We start from the raw sequence: 23,794 nt of genomic DNA on the forward strand, positions 1-23,794 counted from the left end.
GCAGAAACGAAACGGAAGATGAAGTAGTTTGTTAGTTGAATTGGTTCGCTTGAGCTGCTCGTTATCCTTGATGGAATGAGGAAAATGATTGAAATTGCCGACAACTTGTGGATGAGAAATTAAAGCAAAAATTCAATAAAGTTTTATTGCTTTTGCCAAAACAAATTCCGAGTATTGTTTATTTCAGAGAGACATCTCATATTCACCAACGGTCGATGAATAATTCACAACCCGAAACCTCAAAGGAAAAATTCTTGCCCGAGCACTTTTCCAATGGTAAACCGCACCAACTTTCAAGCAGAGTAGTTTGACATTTTTCTCCAAACCCAATCCAAAACCACTTCCAACAAAAATCTTTTCCTGGATCAAAACCCAAGAAGACACACCCAAGTGGCAAAGGGCAAATCTTTCACTTTTATTTACACACAACTACTTGCTAGAAAGGGGGGCTGGCCGAGACCAAATATTCATTCCGACAAGTTTAACTTCTTCGTTCTTGGGCGAGAATGAAGCAAAAAAAAAAGAGCGAAAACTTTTTCCAGTGAGGCCACTGTGGAAAAAAATCTAGGAAAAATTGACTTCCTTCCAAGAAACACCGAAAAGCGGCAAATCCCAACGGGATAAACTTATTTAAGACTACTGCAGCAACGGCAGCAGAACTAGTTTTTCGCTCAATAACTTTTACGGTTCCAAAGTAAGCTGGTGAGAAAAAAAGGGGGGTTTGGTTGTGCCCTAAGGGTGCAGCGGTTTTTCCTCGCTGTAAGCTACTTCTTTGCATGTGCATTCCTTTGTCAAGATGGGAATTTTATTGTCCTTGGCAGAAAGTTTGTGCGGTTGAAGAGCATAAGAAACTCTGTACACTGTGTTTCTCAACGTTTTGTTACTTTGTGAAACTTTTCAAATTTTGATTTTTACAATAACAGAAAAAATTAAGAATGAATCGATATTTGAACAAAGAAGAAATATTTTATTGAAAAAGGAAAGGAAAATTGAAATCACAACAAATATTTAAAAAAAAAATGGAATAAAAACAAGGAATCTATAACCTCAACTGCAAATATAACAAATAAAATAAAATAGCAAAAATCAAAAAAAAAAAATAATAATATAAGTTTAAAAGAAAAAAAAAGTTTGAATTGACCTACCCATATTTTGTTTATTTTTATTTATTTTTTTTTAGTGCTTCCACTAAGAACATATTTTGTTTGTATAATGCAGGAAATTTCGATGCATAAACACTAAAAACATCACCTGCCAATATTGCCATATTTTTTAAAAATACTAAAATTTTCCAAAATTCAAATACGGGTATCAAACTATGTGAAATTTTGTTTACTTTTACACTTTTATGGAAAATCCTAAAAAAATTCTCAAAATACCATATTCTTAAAAAATATTAAAATTTTCAAAATTTGCAGTTTGCATATCAAACGATGCATAATTTAACATGCTTTTTCACATTTACCAGAGTTTTTTTTTTGTGAATTACTCAAATTTTCATAAAATAATTTTTTTTTGTGAAATACTAAAACTTTCACATAAAACTGTTTTTTTTCGAAAATACTCAAATTTTTATAATTTTAAATATGAGTATCTAACGAAGCAATATTTTGTTTGCTTTTTTACTATTTATAGTTTTTTTTTAAATACTCAAATTTTCTTAAAGTTCCGTATTTTGACTTAATAAAATTTTCATTTTTACTTTTTACTGAAATTTTCAGAATTTTATATATTGGTATCAAACGATGCGAAATTTTGTTATAATAAATATTAGAAAAATTTTATCGGCTCATGTTTTAACTCGCCCATGCAATTATTTTTGTGCTTTTACTAAGAACATATTTTTTATAATGCAGTAAATTTTGAAGCATAAACACGTAGCGTATTTGTTCGAAAATACTCAAATTTTCATTATTTGCAATATGAGTATCAAACGAAGCAAATTTTTGTATGCTTTTACACTTTTAATAGTTTTTTTTGTAAAATATTCAAATTTCACAAAATGTCGTACTTAAAAAAAACGGACTATGTGAAATTTTGTTTGTTTTTACACTTTTAGGCTGGTACAAATATTTTTAAAGTTTTTGTCACCCCCTTCAAAATTGGCCCGAAAAATCAGGGGGCAATAAAAATATTTTTGCAATAAACTTCAAAATTTCAATGAAAATTCATGTGCAACCAGCTGAAATCAAATTAAAATACATTCTTCTGCGTTTAAAATCATTTTTAGCATGTTTGGGTTTATTAAAAAATCTTAAGATTTTTTGAAAATTTTCGATACAATTTTTGTTTTTGTCAGATCTTAGATTTTTTGAAAACTAATGATTGCAAAACAACTGAACTTGTGTAAAATGCATTTTAAAACACTTTTTTCATTTAAATGTGAAGACTATGGCTTGTTATTTAAATTTTTATATTTTTTTTTATTTTTTTGCCCCCACCCTTGACCTCGGCCAGGGCCGAGGGACAAAAACTTTTTTAAATATTTGTATCGGCCTTATTTGAGTTTTTATGTAAAATACTAAAATTTTCTCAAAATACCATATTTTTCAAATTACTCAAATTTTCAAAATTTGCAGTTTGGGTATCAAAAGATGCATAATTTTATATGTTTTTTACATTTATCAGAGCTATTTATGTGAATTACTCAAATTTTCACAAAATACCGTTTTTTTTTGTGAAATACTAAAATATTTCACATAACACCATTTTTTTGGAAAATACTCAAATTTTCATATTTTGAAATATTGATATCTAACGATGTGAAATTTTGTATGCATTGTTAGTCTTATTTTAGTGTTTTTAAATCCACAAATTTTCATAGAATACCATATTTTGTCGTACTCAAATTATCAGTTTAACTTATAACTGAAATTTACAGAATTTGCAATTGTATGCTTTTTTTTAGTTTTTGTTACTAGTTTGTTAAACAATAAAATTTTCAAAAAACACACTTTTTTTTCAAAATAACTTATATTTTCAAAATATGTAGTATGAAAATCAATCGATGCGTAATTTTGCATGATTTTTTACATTTATTAAAGTTTTTTACCTGAAACACTCAAAATTTTACATACTACCGTATGTTTTTATAAAATACTCAAATTTTATTATTTGCAATACTGGTATCAAACGAATCGAAATTGTTAACGCTTTTCGCAGTTCTTATCGGTATTTTTCGTAAAATACTTAAATTTTCACAGAATGCCATATTTGTTTGAAAATACTAAAATAATTTGCAATATGGGTATCAAAAGATGCTATTTTTTGTAAGTAAAATTTTCAAACTTCTATTTTTTAAAATTTGAAATACAGGTACCAAACTATATGAAATTTAAAAAAAAAATAAAAATATAAAAAAATTAAATGACAAGTCATGATCTCAACATTTGAATGAAAAAAATGTTTGCAAGTGAATTTTACACCTGCCCAGTTGTTTTGCAATCATTAGTTTTCACTTTTTTTCCTTAAAATTTTGATGTTTTTTGAAGAAAATGTTTTCATATATTGCCTCCTGACATAAACTTTGAAAATGTTTTGCAACGGCCTAATTATACAATTTTTTTTTCAAAATCAAAATATATCAAATAGAATATTAAATAATTTTAATTATTTTTTTAATCAGCTTCAAATAAAGACATTTCCACAAAATAACATTAATTTTTACAATATTTTTTTTAAAACAATGACGCAACAAATTGAAATTATTTTCAGAACATTAGAGTTTTAATCGAAAAAACAGTTGGAATTTTGTTGCTATTTTACAGATAATTCATTCAAATATTTCACATGAAAAAAAAATTAAATAATTATAATTAATTATAATATTTAAAATTGATGTTTTGTGTTGTGATTTAACATTGTTATTGTTTTAAAATTTCGTATTTTCTTTAAGCTCCGTTTTTTAAATTTGATTTAAAGTGCACAAAAAAGCGATATTATACATTCTTGTTTTTCTTAAAATTTATTTTCCTTAAAATAGCACGCAGCTAGCAAAATCTAAACTTAGAAACATGTACCCTCCCTCTAAAGACTTATGAATTAGTTGAAAGGTTCTCCAAATCTCTTAATTGCAAATGTAACATCTGGAGCAGAACTGTTAAATTCTAATAAGCACCAATTGAAAAAAAAAATCAAATTAAATTGAATTTATATTCTGGTAAATTACAATCGATTTTATAAGTTTATTTTCCCATGAAAATTTCAGTTTTTGTTAAAAGGAATTTATTTATCAATTTGATTAGCCCCCTCAATTATTTGAGAAATTTTAAATGCTCAAACTTACGGACCCAATCTTGCAAAAATTTGATTGTAGGAACAGTCAAACTTTGTTGTAAATAGTTTTGTAGACTTCACGGGTTGAAAAAAAATATATACATCGATAGTTCTTGTTGTGAAGATACTAAAACGTGTGAAACTAAACTTAACTAAAGTTTTGAAGCAAAATAGCTCTGGTTGGTGTGCTCTTTAAAGATTAAATTAAGTTTAATTATATAAAAACGATTTAAGTAACACTTCGAAAAAAATTCAGGCAATTCTCATCACTAATTCATTTCACACTTAATTTGTCTCTCCTTCTCGGTTCCACCATCCCCCACCACCACAGGACGAGAAGAATCAACTTCTGATCACCAACATTTGGCTGAAATTGGTAAGTAATTTCGTCGCAGTCGTCAGCCTCCTCCAACTCCTTCCGTCGTCACTTGAAGGTGGTGCCACTGGGTGGAAAACTTTCTCAACTGGTTTTTCCTCACCCTCGCACTCTTCACTCAGCGAAACCATTACGAACTTGAGAGTCTCGACGAGTTCGTCAACTGCGGCGGCACGTGGTCATCGTAAATCACTGAACTGAAAGCCTTAAGCTGAGAGAGTCAGTCGAGTTGAGAGAAGGAAAATTCCTAAAGTGGGCTGTCAATCAGCATTTTGAGAGAACACGGGGAGGGAAAAAGGAGAAACATTTGCACGATACTTTTCCGTCAGTCTTAACTGTTTTTTTTTTGGTTGGGGAAAATTTTGACTCGAGTGACGAAACGCGCCCGGATCCAAGAGTTGTCATCATCTTCTGCAGAGGAAGCCTGGAAAACGGACGCGATTGATTGCTTTTGGAGGATTTGTAAAGAAAATTGGGAGAAAAATTGACAAATGGCTGGGAAAGTTTTTTCGCAAACAGAGTGGAACATTGGATTTCTGGTGATTTGTTGAGTCTTGAGTAAGGAAAAGTGCGTTGATTGAATTACTTCTTGGTGAGGATTGAATTTCACTTCATTTATTTGAAATTTGTTTTTGGGTAGTCAAATTGAACTGTTTTTCGTTACGTTTTACGCATTTCTCACTTTGAAGCTATTAAAATTAAAACACAAAAAAAAAAAACAAAAAACACAAAAAATACATAAAACACAAAAAACACTAAAAAAACACTAAAAACACAAAAAACACAAAAAACACAAAAAAAAAACACAAAAAAAACACAAAAAAAAACACAAAAAAACACAAAAAATACAAAAAACACAAAGAAACACAAAAAACACAAAAAAAAAAAACACAAAAAAAAACACAAAAAAACACAAAAAAAAAAACACAAAAAAAAAACAAAAAACACAAAAAACTTGAAATAGGGGAACTATACCCTTTCTCAGCCTATTTCTATTATCGGCCTATCAGCACTTTGATCATGAATTACAGCTTATATAAAGTGTTTTTGACTGTTCCAAAGTAATAAATAGCTCAAATAAAAGTGAGCAAGCAACTCTACATTGTTGAAACATCTGAAAATGTTGATTTTATAGCGGAAAATGATAAAAGTGAAAAAAAAAAAAAAAAAAAAAAAAAAAAACTTGAAAACTTGAAAACTTGAAAACTTGAAAAACTTGAAAAACTTGAAAAACTTGAAAAACTTGAAAAACTTGAAAAACTTGAAAAACTTGAAAAACTTGAAAAACTTGAAAAACTTGAAAAGCTTGAAAAACTTGAAAAACTTGAAAAACTTGAAAAACTTAAAAAACTTGAAAAACTTTAAAAACTTGAAAAACTTGACTCGAAAAACTCGAAAAATTCGAAAAACTCGACAAACTCGAAAAACTCGAAAAACTCGAAAACTCGAAAAACTCGAAAAACTCGAAAAACTCGAAAACTCGAAAAACTTGAAAAACTTGAAAAACTTGAAAAACTCGAAAAACTTGAAAAACTCGAAATACTCGAAAAACTCAAAAAACTCGAAAAACTCGAAAAACTTGACAAACTCGAAAAACTCGAAAAAACTCGAAATAACTCGAAAAAGTCGAAAAACTCGAAAAACTCGAAAAACTCGAAAAACTCGAAATACTCGAAAAACTCGAAAAAAACTCGAAAAAAAACTCGAAAAACTCGAAAAACTCGAAAAACTCGAAAAACTCGAAAAACTCGAAAAACTCGAAAAACTCGAAAAACTCGAAAAACTCGAAAAACTCGAAAAACTCGAAAAACTCGAAAAACTCGAAAAACTCGAAAAACTCGAAAAACTTGAAAAACTTGAAAAATTCGAAAAACAAAAAAAACAAAAATCACAAAAATCACAAAAATTACAAAAATCACAAAAATCACAAAAATCACAAAAATCACAAAAATCACAAAAATCACAAAAATCACAAAAATCACAAAAATCACAAAAATCACAAAAATCACAAAAATCACAAAAATCACAAAAATCACAAAAATCACAAAAATCACAAAAATCACAAAAATCACAAAATCACAAAAATCACAAAAATCACAAAAATCACAAAAATCACAAAAATCACAAAAATCACAAAAATCACAAAAATCACAAAAATCACAAAAATCACAAAAATCACAAAAATCACAAAAATCACAAAAATCACAAAAATCACAAAAATCACAAAAATCACAAAAAATCACAATAATCACAAAAATCACAAACAATCACAAACAATCACAAACAATCACAAACAATCACAAACAATCACAAAAAACACAAAAATTACAAAAATCACAAACAATCACAAAAAACACAAAAAACACAAAAATCACAAAAATCACAAAAATCACAAAAATCACAAAAAATCACAAAAAAAACACAAAAATCACAAAAATAAAAAAAACTCGAAAAACTCGAAATTTGACAAAATTCGACAAAATTGACAAAAATCGACAAAATTGACAAAAATTCAACAAAATTTGTCAAAATTCGTCAAAAATCGACAAAATTTACAAAAATCAAAAAAAAAAAATCACAAGAAATCCAAAAATCACAAAAATTGCATCGTTCACAACATTCATAAAATTCACAAAAATTACATAAAATTACAAAAAAAAAATACAAAAAAACAAAAAAATTACGAATTTTTGTTTATTTTCTGTAATACTTTATTAACAACCAAACAACATCTCATAGCAAATTTCCCCCCTGTAAATTCGCTGACAACCACGCGCTCCCGAAACTGCAACACAACCCAGCTGCTGACAAGGGCATCACATTCCGGCTGTTGTTTCTGGTGCTGATCGTTCATCGTTCCACCCGTAATCATCACGTCATGATTATCAACGACGACGACGTCGTCAACAAGCTTTTCCCAGGAAATGGTTGTGCAATTTTGTGTGTGAATTGGCTTGGCAGAGTCAAACCCCTAGCTGGGAGTTGCTTCCTGTCAGAGCGGGATGCAACAACGCTCGATGGAAACAGCTGCCAAAAAGTCCGGGATCAATGCTGGGTGTGTTGGGAACGACGTGCAGACCGGATTTCAGTAATGGTTGAGACGATGATAAATGGTTCTTTTGAACTGGGAACGAGATGAATAATTGTTGGTGGAAATCGGGGTTGGAACATGGGACGAAACATGTAGTACAAAAATTTTATTTCATAAAGAAAATTGAATTAAAACTTGTTTAAAGTAGCAACAATTCTTCAACATAAACTTAAAAATGCATCAAACTTAAATTTAATAAAACGACGAAACGTCCAAGGAAATGCTTACACGTGTGTATAGTTTCCTGTAACAGCTGCGTGTGCAATTCACGATTTTACAAACTATTTTTTTCCCTTGGTCTTCTTGGAAAAGCTCGTCTGCAGCCGAGGATGATGACGATAATGGCCGTCACACGTACAACACAAAATCCAGACAGACAGAACAAGCGCAAGGTTTTGGTGGTTGTAGGTGTGTCAGCACACATACAAACCCGTTGCTCAGCATTCACGACGACCACCGTAAACATTACCTGAATCGAGTTTATGACTGCGATTTATGCTAAACTATTGTGCTGTCACCAGACTTGCTGCGTGAAGCTGTATGTGTGTGTTTGTGTGTAAGCTAGTGTCGTGTCAACTATGGAGGAGACTGCTTCACTATTTTGAGAAATCCATGGGGTGGTTCTGACGGAAGATACATGGAAAAGCTTTACTGCATAATGACCGCGTAAAATGCGTCAACTGCAATGGGAAGTGGACCGCAAATTTTCGCGGGTGCTTTGAGAAACGTGTTCAAAAACTTTAAACTTTGAAAAAATATTTGTAGCGGCCTAATCCATTTACAACAAATTTTATTTGATTTCGCTAATCGATCTTTCTTTGCATTTTTTGACTGCATGAAACTTTGTTCATGCATTCCCTATATCAAAGGAAGTCATTTTGCACTACTAGTATCTTCCATAGGTCTCCTCAATTTTGGGGGGCTGGTCACAAAAAATGGGTATGTAAATGTATTAAATGTATGTAGAGAAGAGATTTTCTGATCGATTTGTTGTCTTCGGCAAAGTTTATGGTTATGATCAGGACTTTTCAGGATGAAATAAGTACCAAAAAAAATAATTCCTCATTCTTTTATTAAAATTTTTCATGACTAAAAGTTGCATTCCAAAAATATGTATTTTATAATTTTTGATATTAATTTTTTTTTTGTTAGGCTAGTACAAATTTTATTCAATGTTTATGTCACCCCCTTTTTAAAGTCGGGCCTAAAATTCAAGGGGTAAAACCAATTCTTTTCTAAAAAGTTTAAATTTGCAATAGATTAACCCTCTACAACCCAAATCCGCCTCTAGACGGGCTTCGATCTAAAAATTCGTCAAAAATCCATTTTGCAACCAATTTTCGATCTATAAAAAGCATTGGAAGGAAGACCTCTTAAAATTTAAGAAAATTTTAGGGTTCAATTTTTGACTTGTTTGATGTGACTTTGCCAATTGTTTTAAACATGTATTTTTTTTCAGGGATCAACTTTGGCTGTGTTTTTTTGCTATTATTTCCTACATTTTAAGTAAAAAGAAGCAGGCAGCAATTTTTGAAGTGTCCCGGACTATGCCTCTCTTAAATGATAATGGTGCCATTCTAGAGCAGAAAATGTGAAAAACGAGGGAAAAATTGAAAAAGTGATTGTAAAAAATGAAAAAAAAAATAGATAGGCAAAGTATAATTATATTAGGTGGTAGAATAGGCCAAATACTACCAAAAACAAACATTAACTTATCAAGATAAATGCAAATTAAAATACTTAAAATTAAACAAGAAAAGTAAAGTATTTCGTAGCACAAAAGTTGCTCAAAATGACCTCCCGAACAAGGGAAAAATAAAATTTTCGAAAAAAAAACTTGGGCAGTAGAGGGTTAACTGAAATACATTTTTAAATGCATTTCCCTACGTTTCGAGTCATTTTAGCAATTTTGGGTTGATTCAAAAATCCTTTGAATTTTAGTAAATTTTCGATGTACAAAATCGCATAAAGTTTTTCTTTTTGCATTTTTTTTTTGTCAAATCTTACTTTTTTTGAAGACCAATGAATTCAAGTCAACTGTACGGGTGTGTAATGCATTTTCAAACAGTTTTTTCTTTGTAATGGAGCAATTCTCTACGAAATCGGTCTTTTTTCATCAATTTTAATTTCTGTTTTTTTTTATCCGGCTGAAACTTTTATGGTGCCTTCGGTATGCCTAAAGAAACCATTTTGCATCATTAGTTTGTCCATATAATTTTCCATACAAATTTGGCAGCTGTCCATACAAAAATGATAGGTGAAAATTCAAAAATCTGTATCTTTTGAAGGAATTTTTTGATCGATTTGGTGTCTTTGGTAAAGTTGTAGGTATGGATATGGACTACACTGAAAAAAAATGATACACGGTAAAAAAAATTTGGTGATTTTTTATTTAACTTTTTGTCACTAAAACTATATATGCAAAAAATCACTATTTTTAATATTTTTTATATGTTTTAGAGGACATAAAATGCCAACTTTTCAGAAATTTCCAGGTTGTGCAAAAAATCAAGGGTTTCCAGCAAGGCCTCGGACTGGCAAGTAATTAATAATTACTTTGATTTTTAGCTGGTAATTAGGTAATTCTTTAATTAATTAGGTTTATGGTAATTAGAGTAATTTAATGTAGTTGATTGGTAATTTAAGTAATTTTTGAGTAATTTAAGTAATTTTTTTTTAATTGTACTTCTTCTACGAAACTATTTACTTTTTACATATAATCTATTATAACAGTATTTTATTAATTTCAAATAAGATTGAAACATAAAGATTAAAATAGACTGGCTCTGTATGTAGAAGGCCTAATTTGCCATAGTTCTCTCCTAAAACTCTCCTAAAATTTATTTTTACATGTAGTTTATAGAAGCTGATTAACAACAAAACGCAATGCCATCATATATTACCCAGTGAAAAATGTTTAGTGAATCCGAAATCTATTCATTTTCATTAAGTAATTATAAAAATATGTTTTTTTTTGTTTTGCAAGAACTACATTAGAATTGATTATTTTTTTATGCTTTTTCTTCTAATAGGCAGTCAAAATTATCAAAAATAGTTTATGTGGATCATATAATTACAAAAAATAGGGAATTATCATTTTTTTAAACAATTTTTCAAGTGATAGCAGTTTAAAAATCAATAAAAGTATATTAAAAATAATTTAAAAAATATTGAAAATAATAAAAAAATTATCAAAAATAATACGAAAAATACAATTTTTATATTTTTTCATAATCAGCAGAAATTGACAGTCCTTCCCTAGTAACATTTTAGGTTTTAAGTAGGCCATAAAAGCCCATATAGGCCGTATGAAGGTTTCCAGAACCATGATAAAACCTGTAAGTTTAAAAATGTTACTAGGGTTATCTCTCTGAAGAGCTAAACTATTTTCCCGAAAAATTTCCAAATATGTCTGAGACAAATGTTAAAAATCAAACTCAGTGAAATTAAAATCGACTAATATTCAGATGCACAAATTAAATCCAATGTAATTGTCACATTTCACGTAATCCGTATTTTCAGTAACGGATTTTTTTAATATGCTTGAGAAAAAAAATGCAAAGTAATGTCAAACCAATGCTGAAAAACATTTTAAAACTTAACGTTATTTTGATGAATTTCACAATTTTCATGAAGAGCCGCTGCAAATATTTGTATAACTTCGATAAACTTGCAATAAACTGAATACAATTTTAAATTAATAATTAATTATATTAAAACTCAAACATTGAAGTAAAACAGTACAGTATGTTGTTTTGCGTTTATGACAAACACGACTTCAGTAATCTTCTTTTGCAATTGATTGATAAGGGTACGGTTGATTGAAACGTGAAACATAATGGAATTTCGAATCAGATAATGAACAGGTTAAATTGGCCATAAAACAAATATTATTGTTTATAGCAATTGAGCTACTTATTTTTTACCTGAAATGATGTCAATTTTATAATAAAATAAAACAATTCCAAATTTCAAACCAATTAATTCGCTGTAAGATATTATGTAAACATCACCCAAAGTTTCAGCGTCCTATAGTGGGGGCATTTTTGAAGTTTGATTGCTATTTTCAATTAAAATTATAATTCACAATATCCAGATCGGTAAAAAAAAAAAATAATAAACAGCATAATTTTTAGAAGAGCTATCGAATGAGCTATTTATAAATAATTTAGTTCAGAACCGTAGAAATGAATACTTAAATTAAAATTAAATGTTTTTTTATCGTAGTGAAAAGTAATTAAGTAATTTATGTAATTAATCATTTTGGACCAGTAATTTGAGTAATTAATTGGCAGACTGGCAAGTAATAAACGCTTCTGGAAACCCTTGCAAAAAATCTTTGAGTGAGTTATGAATTTTTGAATCAATACTGATTTTTTCAAAAAATCGAAATATTGGTCGCAAAAATTTTTCAACTTCATTTTTCGATGTAAAATCAAATTTGCAATCAAAAAGTACTTCAGTGAAATTTTGATAAAGTTCACCGTTTTCAAGTTAAATCCATATTTAGGTGACTTTTTTGGAAATGGTCGCAGTTTTTCATTTTTTTTAAATTAGTGCACATGTTTGCCCACTTTTGAAAAAAATATTTTTGAAAAGCTAAGAAAATTCTCTATATTTTTCATTTTCGGACCTTGTTGATACGTTTTTTTGCGATTATTCCATCCTTGGTCGAGAGACAAAAAACATTTAATAGTAGTTTATGCAACAAGTTGCAAAAAGAGGATTTTTTCAGCACGAGTCGTACATTTATCCAACGAGGTTCACTGAGTTGGATAAATACGAAGAGTGCTGAAAAAATCAAGTTTCGCAACGAATTCCATACAACATTTTTGCAATTCCAAAAAAACACACATGAGTGAAATTTTTTGTCAAATTTTCATGTATTTCGTCAATAAATCGTTTAATTCAAAAAAATGTTCAAAAGTGTTACTTTTCGAAACAAGTGCTTAAAAGTTCAACTTTTCAGCACCAATTTGAGTGCTGAAAAGTAGAACTTTTCAGCATTTATTTTGAAAAGTGTTGCTATTCGATTCTGTTATTTTTGGTACAGAAAAGTAGGCTATTTCGGCGTTCAAGAACGACAGGAAAAGTAAGTAGTTTCACGACGGAATTGCAAAAAAATATTTGCTCAGTATTGGGACTGATTGTTTATTTACCCAACTTTGTTTTAATTTCTTTTGACCGTCCTGGAGTCATTTGGATGACACACAGGGATGATTTGTCTGTGTACACTTACTGAGGTTGCGACTCAGTACTTGTACACAGCCAAATTAGAAGGTTAAAAGACTTGATCACACACGTACGCTCGGTGAACCTCGTTGGATAAATGTACGACTCGTGCTGAAAAAATCCTCTTTTTGCAACTTGTTGCATAAACTACTATTTAAAGCTAAATTGAAATAAAAATATAAAAATACTTTACATTTTTTTGGTAAAATATATAGTTTTCAAGTTTCAGTTGCCATTGCGTAATCATTTTGGAATTTTTTTCGGATTTAAAAAAAAGTCTTGAAGGAAAAGCATTTCTGACAAAAATATTTTTGGTAAGCTGACACAAATTGCTATAATTTTTTGTTAAGAGCTTTGAAAATCGGGCAATTTGTTTCTGAAATAGAACCTAAACATAGAATTCGAATCGATGAAAATTGATATATCTAAGGATCACCCAATAAGCCTGTAATTTTCAAGTGACGATATCTCGGAAAAATATTCGCTCGATTTTCAAAGTTAAAAATTGAAACTTTTGCAAAACTTTCTGATCTTTTCAATAAAACCATTAAGAAAAATATAATCTGGTCTAAAATATGAAATAAGGAAAATCACCTATTTGTATGACCTTTTTCAAAATTCAAGGCTGATTAAAAAAATAATTAAAGTATTTTTATAAGAAAGTTTTTTTTTCAAAAGGTTAAATTTTTAACATTTAAGATTAGACAGTTTTCAGTTGAAAATGAAAAAAAAAATGAATTCTTTATGAGACTGTATCCAAAAAATAAGTGTCTAATTTTCACAGGTCTCACAGAGAAAGTTGTAGAAAACTTTCTCAGCTTTTAATTCTTTTTCATATGTAGATTTCTTTCAATAAATATTTATTAAGTGCAAAAAAGCGAAAAGATATTGGAAATAATTACCCAAAAGTGACTAAACTTGTAAAAAAAACTTGCTAAACTTGCTTTATAAAAAAATAAAAATAAAAGTGAAAGGATTGCAAATTTGATTTTGCAATGTTTTTAAGTGGTAATTTTTTACTAAAAATAAGGCCGTTGCAATTATCTTTCAAAATTAAAGTCGCCTCCCCTTTCGAAATTGGTTCGAAAAATAATGGTTCAAATTTTTTTTTTTTCCTAAAACTGGAAAATTTCAATGGAAATAAAAGTCAAATCAACTCAAAACTATCTAAAACGCCTTTATCTGTATGGATAATCATATTAAGCTTATTTGGGCTTGTTTGAAAATATTTTCTACTTTTATGAAATTTCAGTGTTTAGCACCGAAAAAAACTTGTTTTTCTCACAAAAATATGATTTTCGTCAGTACTTAGTAATTTTGGAAACTTACGATTGCAAAACAACTGGACAGGTGTATAATGCGTTTACAAAAAAACTTTTTTCATTCAAATGTTGAAACCATTTTACAATCGGATTTTTTGCTGTGCAGGGGGAAAAAACCTGCCTTACCACTTTTCTCAAAATAATAAGCAATTTTGTGTTCAAAAACGGTGCATTTTAACTTTTTATACAGTCATCCCACATATTCGGAACACCCACAAATTCGGAACACTTTCATGATAATTTGTCAATAGCATGCCAAAAGTAGCTTTTCTGTCAACCTTACTATTTTTAGAACCTTCATTTGGACATTATCTTGCTATTTCACTAGTAAAAGTAGTACTTTTTGAACAAAAAACTCATTCCAAGACTATTTTGTCCAGAGCAGCAAAACACTGCCTCCAAATGGCCTGTTTCATAATTGTGGGATGTTATTGTGCCTCCCACTATTGTGGAACACCTGAATTTAACTGATATTTTCACAAAATAAGTAATCAAACCATTTATAAAACATCACTAAGCTTGAGTTTCATTGGTTTCAGTGTGTGAAGTCATTATTTGGTCATAAATATGTACTTCTGGAAAGATTCACAGTTTGTTTACATTCGTAAGAAAAAAGTGTTCCGAATTTGTGGATTTCAAGGGTCAATGTAATTCTTCAAAAACTTCATATAAAAGTTAAAATTTGCAGATGTTCGTTACAGCATTCGAAAGATCGCAAGAAAAGCTTTCAAATGAAGGTAAAAGCGAATCATTAAGTTCAATTATCGATTTGTTATGATTTTTTGAACATTGGACTGTACATTATAGCTTCACAAAATAAACAAAATTCATCAAATTAACAAATTGTGGAAGAAATAACAAAAAAAAATTCTGAAAACTCAAAAAATCTGTCAATGCCAGATTTATCTGGCAACCTGGCACCCCTGGTTGAAACCGTGGCCTGTTATTTAATTTTTAAACTTTTTTATTTTTTTTTTTGACAGAGCTGAGCGATATAAACTTCAAAAAATATTTGCAGCGGCTAGTATTTAAAAAAATATATTTTGTATTAGTCCCCTGAAACATATAAAAAATATTTCAAAATTAAACAATAAGTATTTTAGACCATCAAAATTTAAATCAAAAAAATTGCAAACAATCGGTGTATTAATTTTTTCTGAAAATTTCTTAAGATAACTGCAACTTAATTTACAACATTTATTTATTTTCGTTGTAAATTGAAAAAAAAATCAAATGTCAAGGTCTACTGTGCTCTAACGGAATATATTGAAGAAATTGAAGGATTATTCAAACATTTGCTAAGCAATTCACTTAAAAACTTGATATCTCAAGAATTATCCAATTTACTCTGAGGATTTGATGGAATTTAATGAAAAAAAAAACTGTAAGCAATCGAATGCAACTGTCAGTTTTCCCGTAAGTGTTCGTCCAAAGGGTTAAAATAGTAGTTTATGCAACAAGTTGCAAAAAGAAGATTTTTTCAGCACGCGTCGTACATTTATCCAACGAGGTTCACCGAGTTGGATAAATACGACAAGTGCCGAAAAAATCAAGGTTTGCAACAAGTTCCATACAACATTTTTTGCATTTTTGAAAAACACTCATTGAGTGAAATTTGAAGTCAAATTTTCATGTATTTTGTCAATAAATCGTTTGAATCAAAAAAATATTGATAAATGTTACTTTTCGAAACAAGTGCTGAAAAGTTCAACTTTTGAGCACCCATTTCAGTGCTGCAAAGTGAGTAGGCTATTTCGTCGTTCAAGAATGACAGGAACAGTAAGTAGTTTCACGACGGGATTGCAAAAATACATTTTAAAACTTCAAGCGCAAAATTTTCCTGTCTGGCAACACTGTACGTCAATTTTGAGTACGCCATCGAATTCCTACGTCAAATATTCTTCAAATTTGCTTACAAAATGTTGACTTTTTGTTAATTTTTCTCTTAGGAAAATGCATTTGAAAAGTCAGGTTTTTTAGATCCAAAAAATAGGGGTTGACCAAATCGTCAGTTGTGTGCTATCTTGTGACAACGGCCATTTAGTACTTTTCGAGAAAATCGATTTTTAAAGTTTGTTGGTAAAGAATTGTAAAACTGATGAAATGATAGAGCCAAACTTTTTGAAGCAATCGGTTCGTATACTATCGCATGACAAACGCTCCAAGTTTCAACTAATTTGGTTACCCCAGTTAAAAGATACAGTAAATAATGTAAACAATAATCTGAAAAGCACGTGTCACAAGTGTGTTTTGCAAGTAAAATTGTACTACGTGTCACAAGTGTGCACAGAATTCTCATACAAACTAAAATAGGCTTTAATAAAAAGTTTAACCGACTTAATCAGTTTATTTTCAAAAACAAAAGGTTGCATTGCCTTTAGAAAGTATGTGTGTACATAAATTTGTTGAAAACAGGACAAATTTTCCACATTTTCCAACAACATGTATGACGTGTCACAAGTGTGCACGATCATTTTGATGATAAATTAGTCTATGTCACAAGTGTGTATTGCGATATCCGGGAAACGGAAGCGAGTTTCCAAAATCGGGTTAAAGCATCTTGTAGTGTTTGTTAAGTATAGCAAAACGTCATCGTTAACTCATTTTCGACCAAAATGGTCTATGTCACAAGATAGCACACAGCGGACGAAATGTCACCAAACTTGGGATTCATTGTTTTCTCGCCATAACCAACCCCCATGCCAAATATGAGCAGATTTGGTGCAGGTCGATGTCGGACGCGTGGTCACTTCGGAAGAATTGACCCACTTATAGATTACACCGTGCAACGCTGCAGCTTATCGCAAATAAATTGGCCACCGTAAACGATGCCAGCTTGTATTCTTTTCCATGAAATCGACTTCTTTTCGGAGCAGATTTGATAACGTCAAGCAACGCGCAGTCCGTTGCGTGACTTTGAACGATGAACACACCGGTTTTCGCTTCAATTTGAGTAAGTGATGTTTAATCCGCTTGACCTTGAATCTCAAACTCTTAATTTTTAGTGAATTGCGGTTAAAAATGAACAACAAACAACTGCTGCGAGCGGCCCGACTTCTGCTGGCCATCGAGGAGGGCAACATCGCGCAAGTTGGCGCCATCCTGGACGAGGACGACGGTGGCGCCGCCGCCGTCAACTTCGTGAACCACCACAACAAGTGCCAAACGCCGCTGCACGACGCCGTCCGGGGCGGCGATCCGCAGCTGGTCGAGCTGCTGCTGAGCCGGGGGGCGAACGCCGAGTTGCGGAATGTGGACAACAAAAAGCCGCTGGATTTGTGCGCCGGGCTGGACGGTGGAAGGAGGAGGGCGGTTGAGGCCGTGTTTCGGGAGTTCTTCCGGAGGAATAAGTTGAGGGTGCGGGGCGTTGAGCGGGAGGGGCAGAAGGTGGAGGGGATGGTGAGGACGTTCGTGAAGCGTCCGGGGACGGCGGCTGTGGGTCAGTTCTACGAGACCAAGCTGCTGACGATGGTGCTGTTCCGGCTGCTGAATGACGATCGGGTGCGGAGGTTCTACCTGGGGAACAATCTGGACGAGGCGGGGGCGTTTGACGACATCGTGCTGAGGGTTGTTGACGAAGGAGGAGGTGAGGGCAAGGTTTGGTGCCTGCAGGCCAAACATCGGGAGGCGGCGAGCAGTGTGAACTTTCGGGATCTGATCAACATGGCGAAGAAGGGAGGGGACTTTCACTTGGTGAAGTATTTTGATAGTTTTTTGAAGATACGGTACATGTTTGGGGGAGGCGGGGAGCATGCGATATTCAGGGGGGAGTACGAGTTGGTGGAGCTGGAGCTGATCATCTTCACACCGGCGGTGATCAATTTTCCTGAGGAAGTTGAGTGTGAAGTTACGGATAGGAGTAACATGTTCTATTCCGGTGAAGGAGGTAAAACAGTTCAAGTTAGGTGCACAAATGAGTTGTTGGATATGTTTGTAGTGATCTCGGAAGATTGGCATAAGAAAGCAATAGCAGAAATTTTAGGCAAACTCATTTTGATTGAAAAGTATGACACTACAAATCTTAAAGATAGCGTTGAAAGATTGAAAAGTTCACATTTTTCAAGTGATTTCAACAGTTCAAGTATTCTAAAGTTGTTCGGAAATCAACAAATCATGTCAATTTCAAACAGAAACCTCAAAAAGATGAGTGAAGAAATCGAAGGAATCCTGACAGAATCGTTCCTACCAACTCCCGCTCTACACGCCAACCTAGTCGAGCAGTTTTTCGCCCAACTCCGCTTCTACACCGAGCAAGCCACCGAGGACAAGCTGGAACCGATCGTACGGTCCGACATCAAGTCCGCAAACTACCGCAGTGACGGACCCCTGTTCTCGAAACTGCACGACGCCGTCGAGTGCTGGTGGAAGCAAAGCGGCGACGTGCCCTTCCAAACGGAGCGCTGCGAACTGCTCGAAATCGCCGCGAGCCAAGTCGAGCTGGAGCAGCTGCACGAGAACGGGCTGGGCAAGCTCCGGTCGGATCGGGTCAGGTTCGACGCGAAGGAAACGAGCAAGTGCGGCTGGGTTGACTGCGAGGTCGTGAACGTGGTCAGCGCAACTCCCGAGTTGAGTTGCGTCCGGGTGGTTCAGTACCTGCAAAGTCGGGGCGTTGATTTTAGGTTTGTTATCGCGCAGTTTGGAGGTCGCAAGCTGGCCAGTTTGGGGCGAGCTCAGCCGGGTTGTACGATGGTTGCTTATCTGCCGGAGGTAGATAAGGAGGTTGTTGAGGAATTGAGACGGGCGTCGCTGAAATTGATCGTTGTAACGAGGGAGCGACTTGAAGGTGGTTGGATATCGAAGTTGGATGAAATTCGCGGTTTGGTCGATCTCGAGGCTGACAGTCAGGAGAAGATCTTGAAATCCCAGGTGACGTTTCAAGGTTGCCCAGTTCAACTGGGAGAGTTGTTGGATCGAGCTCCAAGAAGTTTGATAGACGGTGAAACGCTGCACAGAATCATTTACGATGACAGTTTTGCAATTTCAAACAACAGCTTCGCCATGGACTTTGAAGAGTTGAAGGGATGCTACGTCGATCGGGACGTGCTGGACACGCGCAACAACAAGTTTGTATCGCTGGGTAAGATTCCGACCAAGGTCGTGATCGTGGCGGCGGAACCAGGCATGGGGAAGTCAACCCTGCTGACGGGACACGCCGTGAGGTTGAAAGAGGAGAATCCACTAAAGTGGATCATCAGAATGAATTTGCTGGACTTGTCCAAACAGTTCAACGAATGGAGCAAGGCGAAAACAAGCTTAAACGAAGAACATGCGTCGAATCTGTTGCTGGAAATCACAAGCTTCGATAGCACTCGAATCGGATCCTTCGAAAGGAAGATCTTCGAGTGGTACTGCAAGCAGCGAAAGATCATTTTGTTGCTCGACGGATTCGACGAAGTAAGTCCCGACTACACCGACGTAGTTCTGCAGCTGATCCAGCTTTACAAGCGCAACTTCACGGCCAAACTGCGCATAACAACGCGTTCCGGAGGGACGGAAAAACACTTGGAAAATGCGCGCAACTTCGTGCAGTACTCGCTGGAACGCTTCACCAAGGAACAGTCAAAGTTATTTTTGACGCGATTTTGGCAGTCCAAGCTGGGAGCACGGTTCGACGCGAAAAAGTTCGAAAGCTACTTCCTGCAGCTGCTGGCGCACCTGCTCGAAAAAAGTGACTTTGGCAAGGATGACTTGATCAGCATTCCGTTGCAGATCAAAATGATTGCGATGATGTTTCAGGACCACTTTGCAGAGTTCTGCACGTCGCCGGATGGTTTGGCGCAGTTCGAGAAGCTCGACCTGGTCACTTTGTACGAACGGTTCATAGAACTCCAGTTCAGGGTGATCCTGCTGGAGGAGAAAAACAAAACTGACACTTCCAAGCCGTACCACGCGTATGAAATGAGTGGAAATCTTTTGAAAATCAAAATCACACACCAGCTAGCAGCAATCTGCAACTTGTTCGAATATTTCAGAAAAACTGACCTGTTCAGCGATGCTGAAATGGAAAACTTTGAAAAATTTCTCGAAAAAGTTCAGGAATCGCACGAGAAAACGGGCATTGTGACGAGAATCGTGTTCGGAAAGCCAATGTTTGTGCATCGAACTTACGCCGAGTTTTTCGCCGCTCAATTTATCTGGGAAAAGTACGCACTTGTTCAAAACGAAGGGCTGGATCTGTTCTACACGCTTACACTGCACATCATCGAGAAGGAGTTCAACCAGGTCGCGAAGTTTCTGCAGCAAATCGCTCGGCGGAAGATTCGCGAGTGTTTTGAAGTTGCAAACAAGGCTTGCGATTTGCTGAACAAACTCATGACCCTGGTGGACGATTCGATGAAGAAGATCCCAAGCGTTGCGTTCGCCTCCATTTTGGGAATCGTTGAGCATTCACTGACTTCGGACCGCGAGTGCTTCCTGAAAGTGAAAGAATTTGTCTACGAACAATCCGGCGATTTCCGCGACATTCTGCTGATAAAGGCGTCCGAAAGTGGATATCTGCACCTGCTTCGTCTCGTAACGGACGAAAATCCCGACAAAATAAACGCGTCTTTCAACGAAATTCAGGGTAAAACAGCCCTACAAATGGAGGAAGAATACGCGGGTTCAGCAATAACGCGAATTCTCAACGAACTAGACAACGAAAGAATTCTCGAAAGCTTCCGATTCTCACCCCTGCATCGCGCAGCGATGAAAGGCTCCACGCAAGTCGTGTCCTTCCTTTTGGAAGGTGGAGCGTCCATCAACGACGCAACCAAGCTCGGCGAAACCCCCTTATTCTTGGCCTGCGCAGCAGGCCACCTGGAGGTCGTCCAAACATTGCTTCAGCTCGGCGCAAACGTCAACACAGCTACGGTGGAGTCGCTCACGCCGCTGCACGTGGCGACCCAAAATGGCCACGCGCACGTTGTCCGAGCCCTCCTGAACGTCAACGCCACCAACCTGCACGACTGTTCCGAACGGGGCGAAGCCCCGCTGCACTCCGCCATCGCAAACGGGCACACCGAAATCGTGCTGCTTCTGCTCAAGAAAGGAGCAAACGTGACCGTCGCAGCGACCGAAAACGGGTGGACGCCGCTGCACTTTGCGGTTCAGCAAAACTTGCTCAGCATAGCTGAGATTTTGCTGGAAAGAGGTGCGCCCGTTCACGGCGTCAGCCGCGATCGCGAGGAAACGGCGCTGCACTTGGCAGTGGCGGCGGAAAATCTCGCAATGGTGCAACTGCTGCTCGGAAACGGTGCCGACGCGGACGCCCTCGACAGGTGTGGCAAAACGGGCCTGAACTACGCCGTCAGAAGCAAGTCCGTCGAAATTGTCACCACCCTGCTGAAATACGGAGCGACTTTGTACGAGTATGACCTCGGGTGGACGCCACTGCACGAAGCGGCCTCCGTGGGTTCGCTGGAACTGGTCGAGCTGTTCCTCGCGCAGGGCGTCGATGTCAACCGGAGGGCAAGGCACGGCCTGACACCGCTCATGTTGGCCAGTTTCGCCCGGCAAACCAACATGGTGAAGCTGCTGCTGGACAGGGGGGCCAACGTGAACCTGGGCACGTACGGGGATGACTACATGCCGCTGCACTGTGCGGCGCACAAAAATTGCCCGGAAATGATTAGGCTGTTCGCGAAGAAGGGAGCGGACGTAAATTGCCTCGCCAAGAGTATGGGCTATACTCCGCTGCAAGAGGCGATCAGGAATAAAGCGGCCAAGGCTGTGCACTTGCTCTTGAGTCTGGGAGCTGATCCTGATGTGGGCACCATGTTCGGGTATACAGCTTTAGAAATGGCAAGGGATTATCTTCAATGGGACAGTTTGTAAATATAGTGCTGAATCGATTATCTGAAGGTTTGTAGAGATATCGAATAATTCAATCAAGAAAAAAAAGTTTTTTATTGCGCAATTCAACTAACTTGGACTTCTCACTAAATTATTGCTATCGATCGCACTATTGCGACTTGTCAAACTTGCTCGGTAAAATTTAATTTTCTCAAAAAAAAGCGAGCGGATGTTGCTCCCCTGTCAATCGCAAGTTTTAATGTGCAAATGTCCAGTTTGTTGTCAAAAATGCGAGAGAAAAGTGCGGGCCAGATCCAAGTTACAGTGCAAGTAACAATATCTTACTTTGAACATTAAATTTGAGTTTTGCAACACCCACTTCAAATGCAAAATGCATTAACTCAATATTTCATCACCGCCATCTTGGATCTAACAACAACAAAAACAAAAAAAAAACAAAACAAACCATCCACTTCAACGACTCACAGGTTCTATTGTGGTCTATATTGCTGCTCGAACCGAGGAGTCCAAAAGCTTGAATGGGGAAAGAGCACCCAAAACCTGTTTCTACTCCAAGGAATCCCAGGGTTCGAACTGACGAGACCTTTGGATTGCGAGGTCAACCGCCGCCAGCGATTCCACAGGGGCTGGCTTGGTTTGGTATGTTGTTTGTACTTGGGAGACGACTCCCACACCTGGAATGACTTAACGCGGCCTAACAACTACCACGAGCCGAGACCGACGTTTTACTTCCCCATTCGATGGAAGGCATGAGCAGATCGCTACGCTTGCCCTCGATCTTGGTTCTAAAAAGTCTGAATCGGTTTGCAGTAGTGAAGAGGTCATACTAAGGCTCTAGAATCAAAAATAAGAAAACGGAAAGAAGAATGTGTCTTGATTCGATTACCCGGAAAATTTTATTCTCTGAAGTGATTTTTTTACTTAATTTTGGCTGTAATTATACTCTAAGCAAAACAGAACAAAATAAAAAAAACACAGCATTGTTTCATTCATATTTATATTGTTTTCATTTTTAGCGGTGGAATTTAAGCTGTAAAAATCAGTCAATCAAAAGAGGATCTTTTTTTATTGTTTTTAGATTTGATCGAATCGAGTTCTGCAAAGTTCTAGGATCATTAGACAGTGAGTTGAAGTTACCGTTCCAACTTTTTTAGGGGGCATCTGTATAATTTTGACGTGCGTTAGGCGTTCCAGTGTCAACTGAGCAATTCTCTACGAAATCCTCCGATTTCGACCATTTTAATTTTTGGCACCCGTTTTTTTTAAACTGCTAACTTCAAATAGCTACATCTTGGCAATGATACAACCAAATGTCTTCAACATTGTTTTGATAATAAATGAAAATGTCTATTTTAATTCCCTGAAAACAGATTTTAAATAAAATATAGTTTGTGCTCACACCTCTGACTTTTCTGTCGATTTACATGTATGTAACTCCTTAAAATGCCTAATTGTTTAGAAGCAAATTGTTTTTTCCAAATTAATATCTGGAACAAAAGCAGCTTATCGGAAACAAAAAGGGGTTTAAACCAGAAAATATCTTTGAATAATTTGAACAGATTTTTAACATTTATTTTTGTATGTTTTGCGTTTTTTTTGTATGATTAGTTCTTTTAAAAAATGATGCAGTTTAAAAAAAATAATTGTTTTTTTTTTAGATTTTGCATGCTGCAAAACATGCGAAGTTCTTGATAAATATTTAGA

The 23,794-nt window shown here is 34.9% G+C and overlaps 2 protein-coding genes across 2 annotated transcripts in view; both read left to right on the forward strand.

Moving 5' to 3' along the window:
• LOC6051581 (neuronal acetylcholine receptor subunit alpha-7) overlaps nucleotides 1-23,794 on the forward strand; it is a 388,913-nt gene that overhangs the window by 145,931 nt on the left and 219,188 nt on the right. The window contains exon 3 of the mRNA XM_038249413.1: nucleotides 4,607-4,651. Within this exon, the coding sequence (XP_038105341.1) occupies nucleotides 4,607-4,651 (45 nt within the window). The remainder of the gene's footprint in view (nucleotides 1-4,606; nucleotides 4,652-23,794) is intronic.
• On the forward strand, nucleotides 16,847-23,142 carry LOC6053726. Its single transcript, XM_038249412.1, has 2 exons — nucleotides 16,847-17,249; nucleotides 17,302-23,142. Exon 2 carries the CDS (start codon nucleotides 17,318-17,320, stop codon nucleotides 22,109-22,111), a length of 4,794 nt encoding a protein of 1,597 aa, XP_038105340.1. The 5' UTR covers nucleotides 16,847-17,249; nucleotides 17,302-17,317; the 3' UTR covers nucleotides 22,112-23,142.

The sequence above is a fragment of the Culex quinquefasciatus genome, chromosome 1, assembly GCF_015732765.1.
Source record: "Culex quinquefasciatus strain JHB chromosome 1, VPISU_Cqui_1.0_pri_paternal, whole genome shotgun sequence".
NCBI lineage: Eukaryota > Metazoa > Arthropoda > Insecta > Diptera > Culicidae > Culex > Culex quinquefasciatus.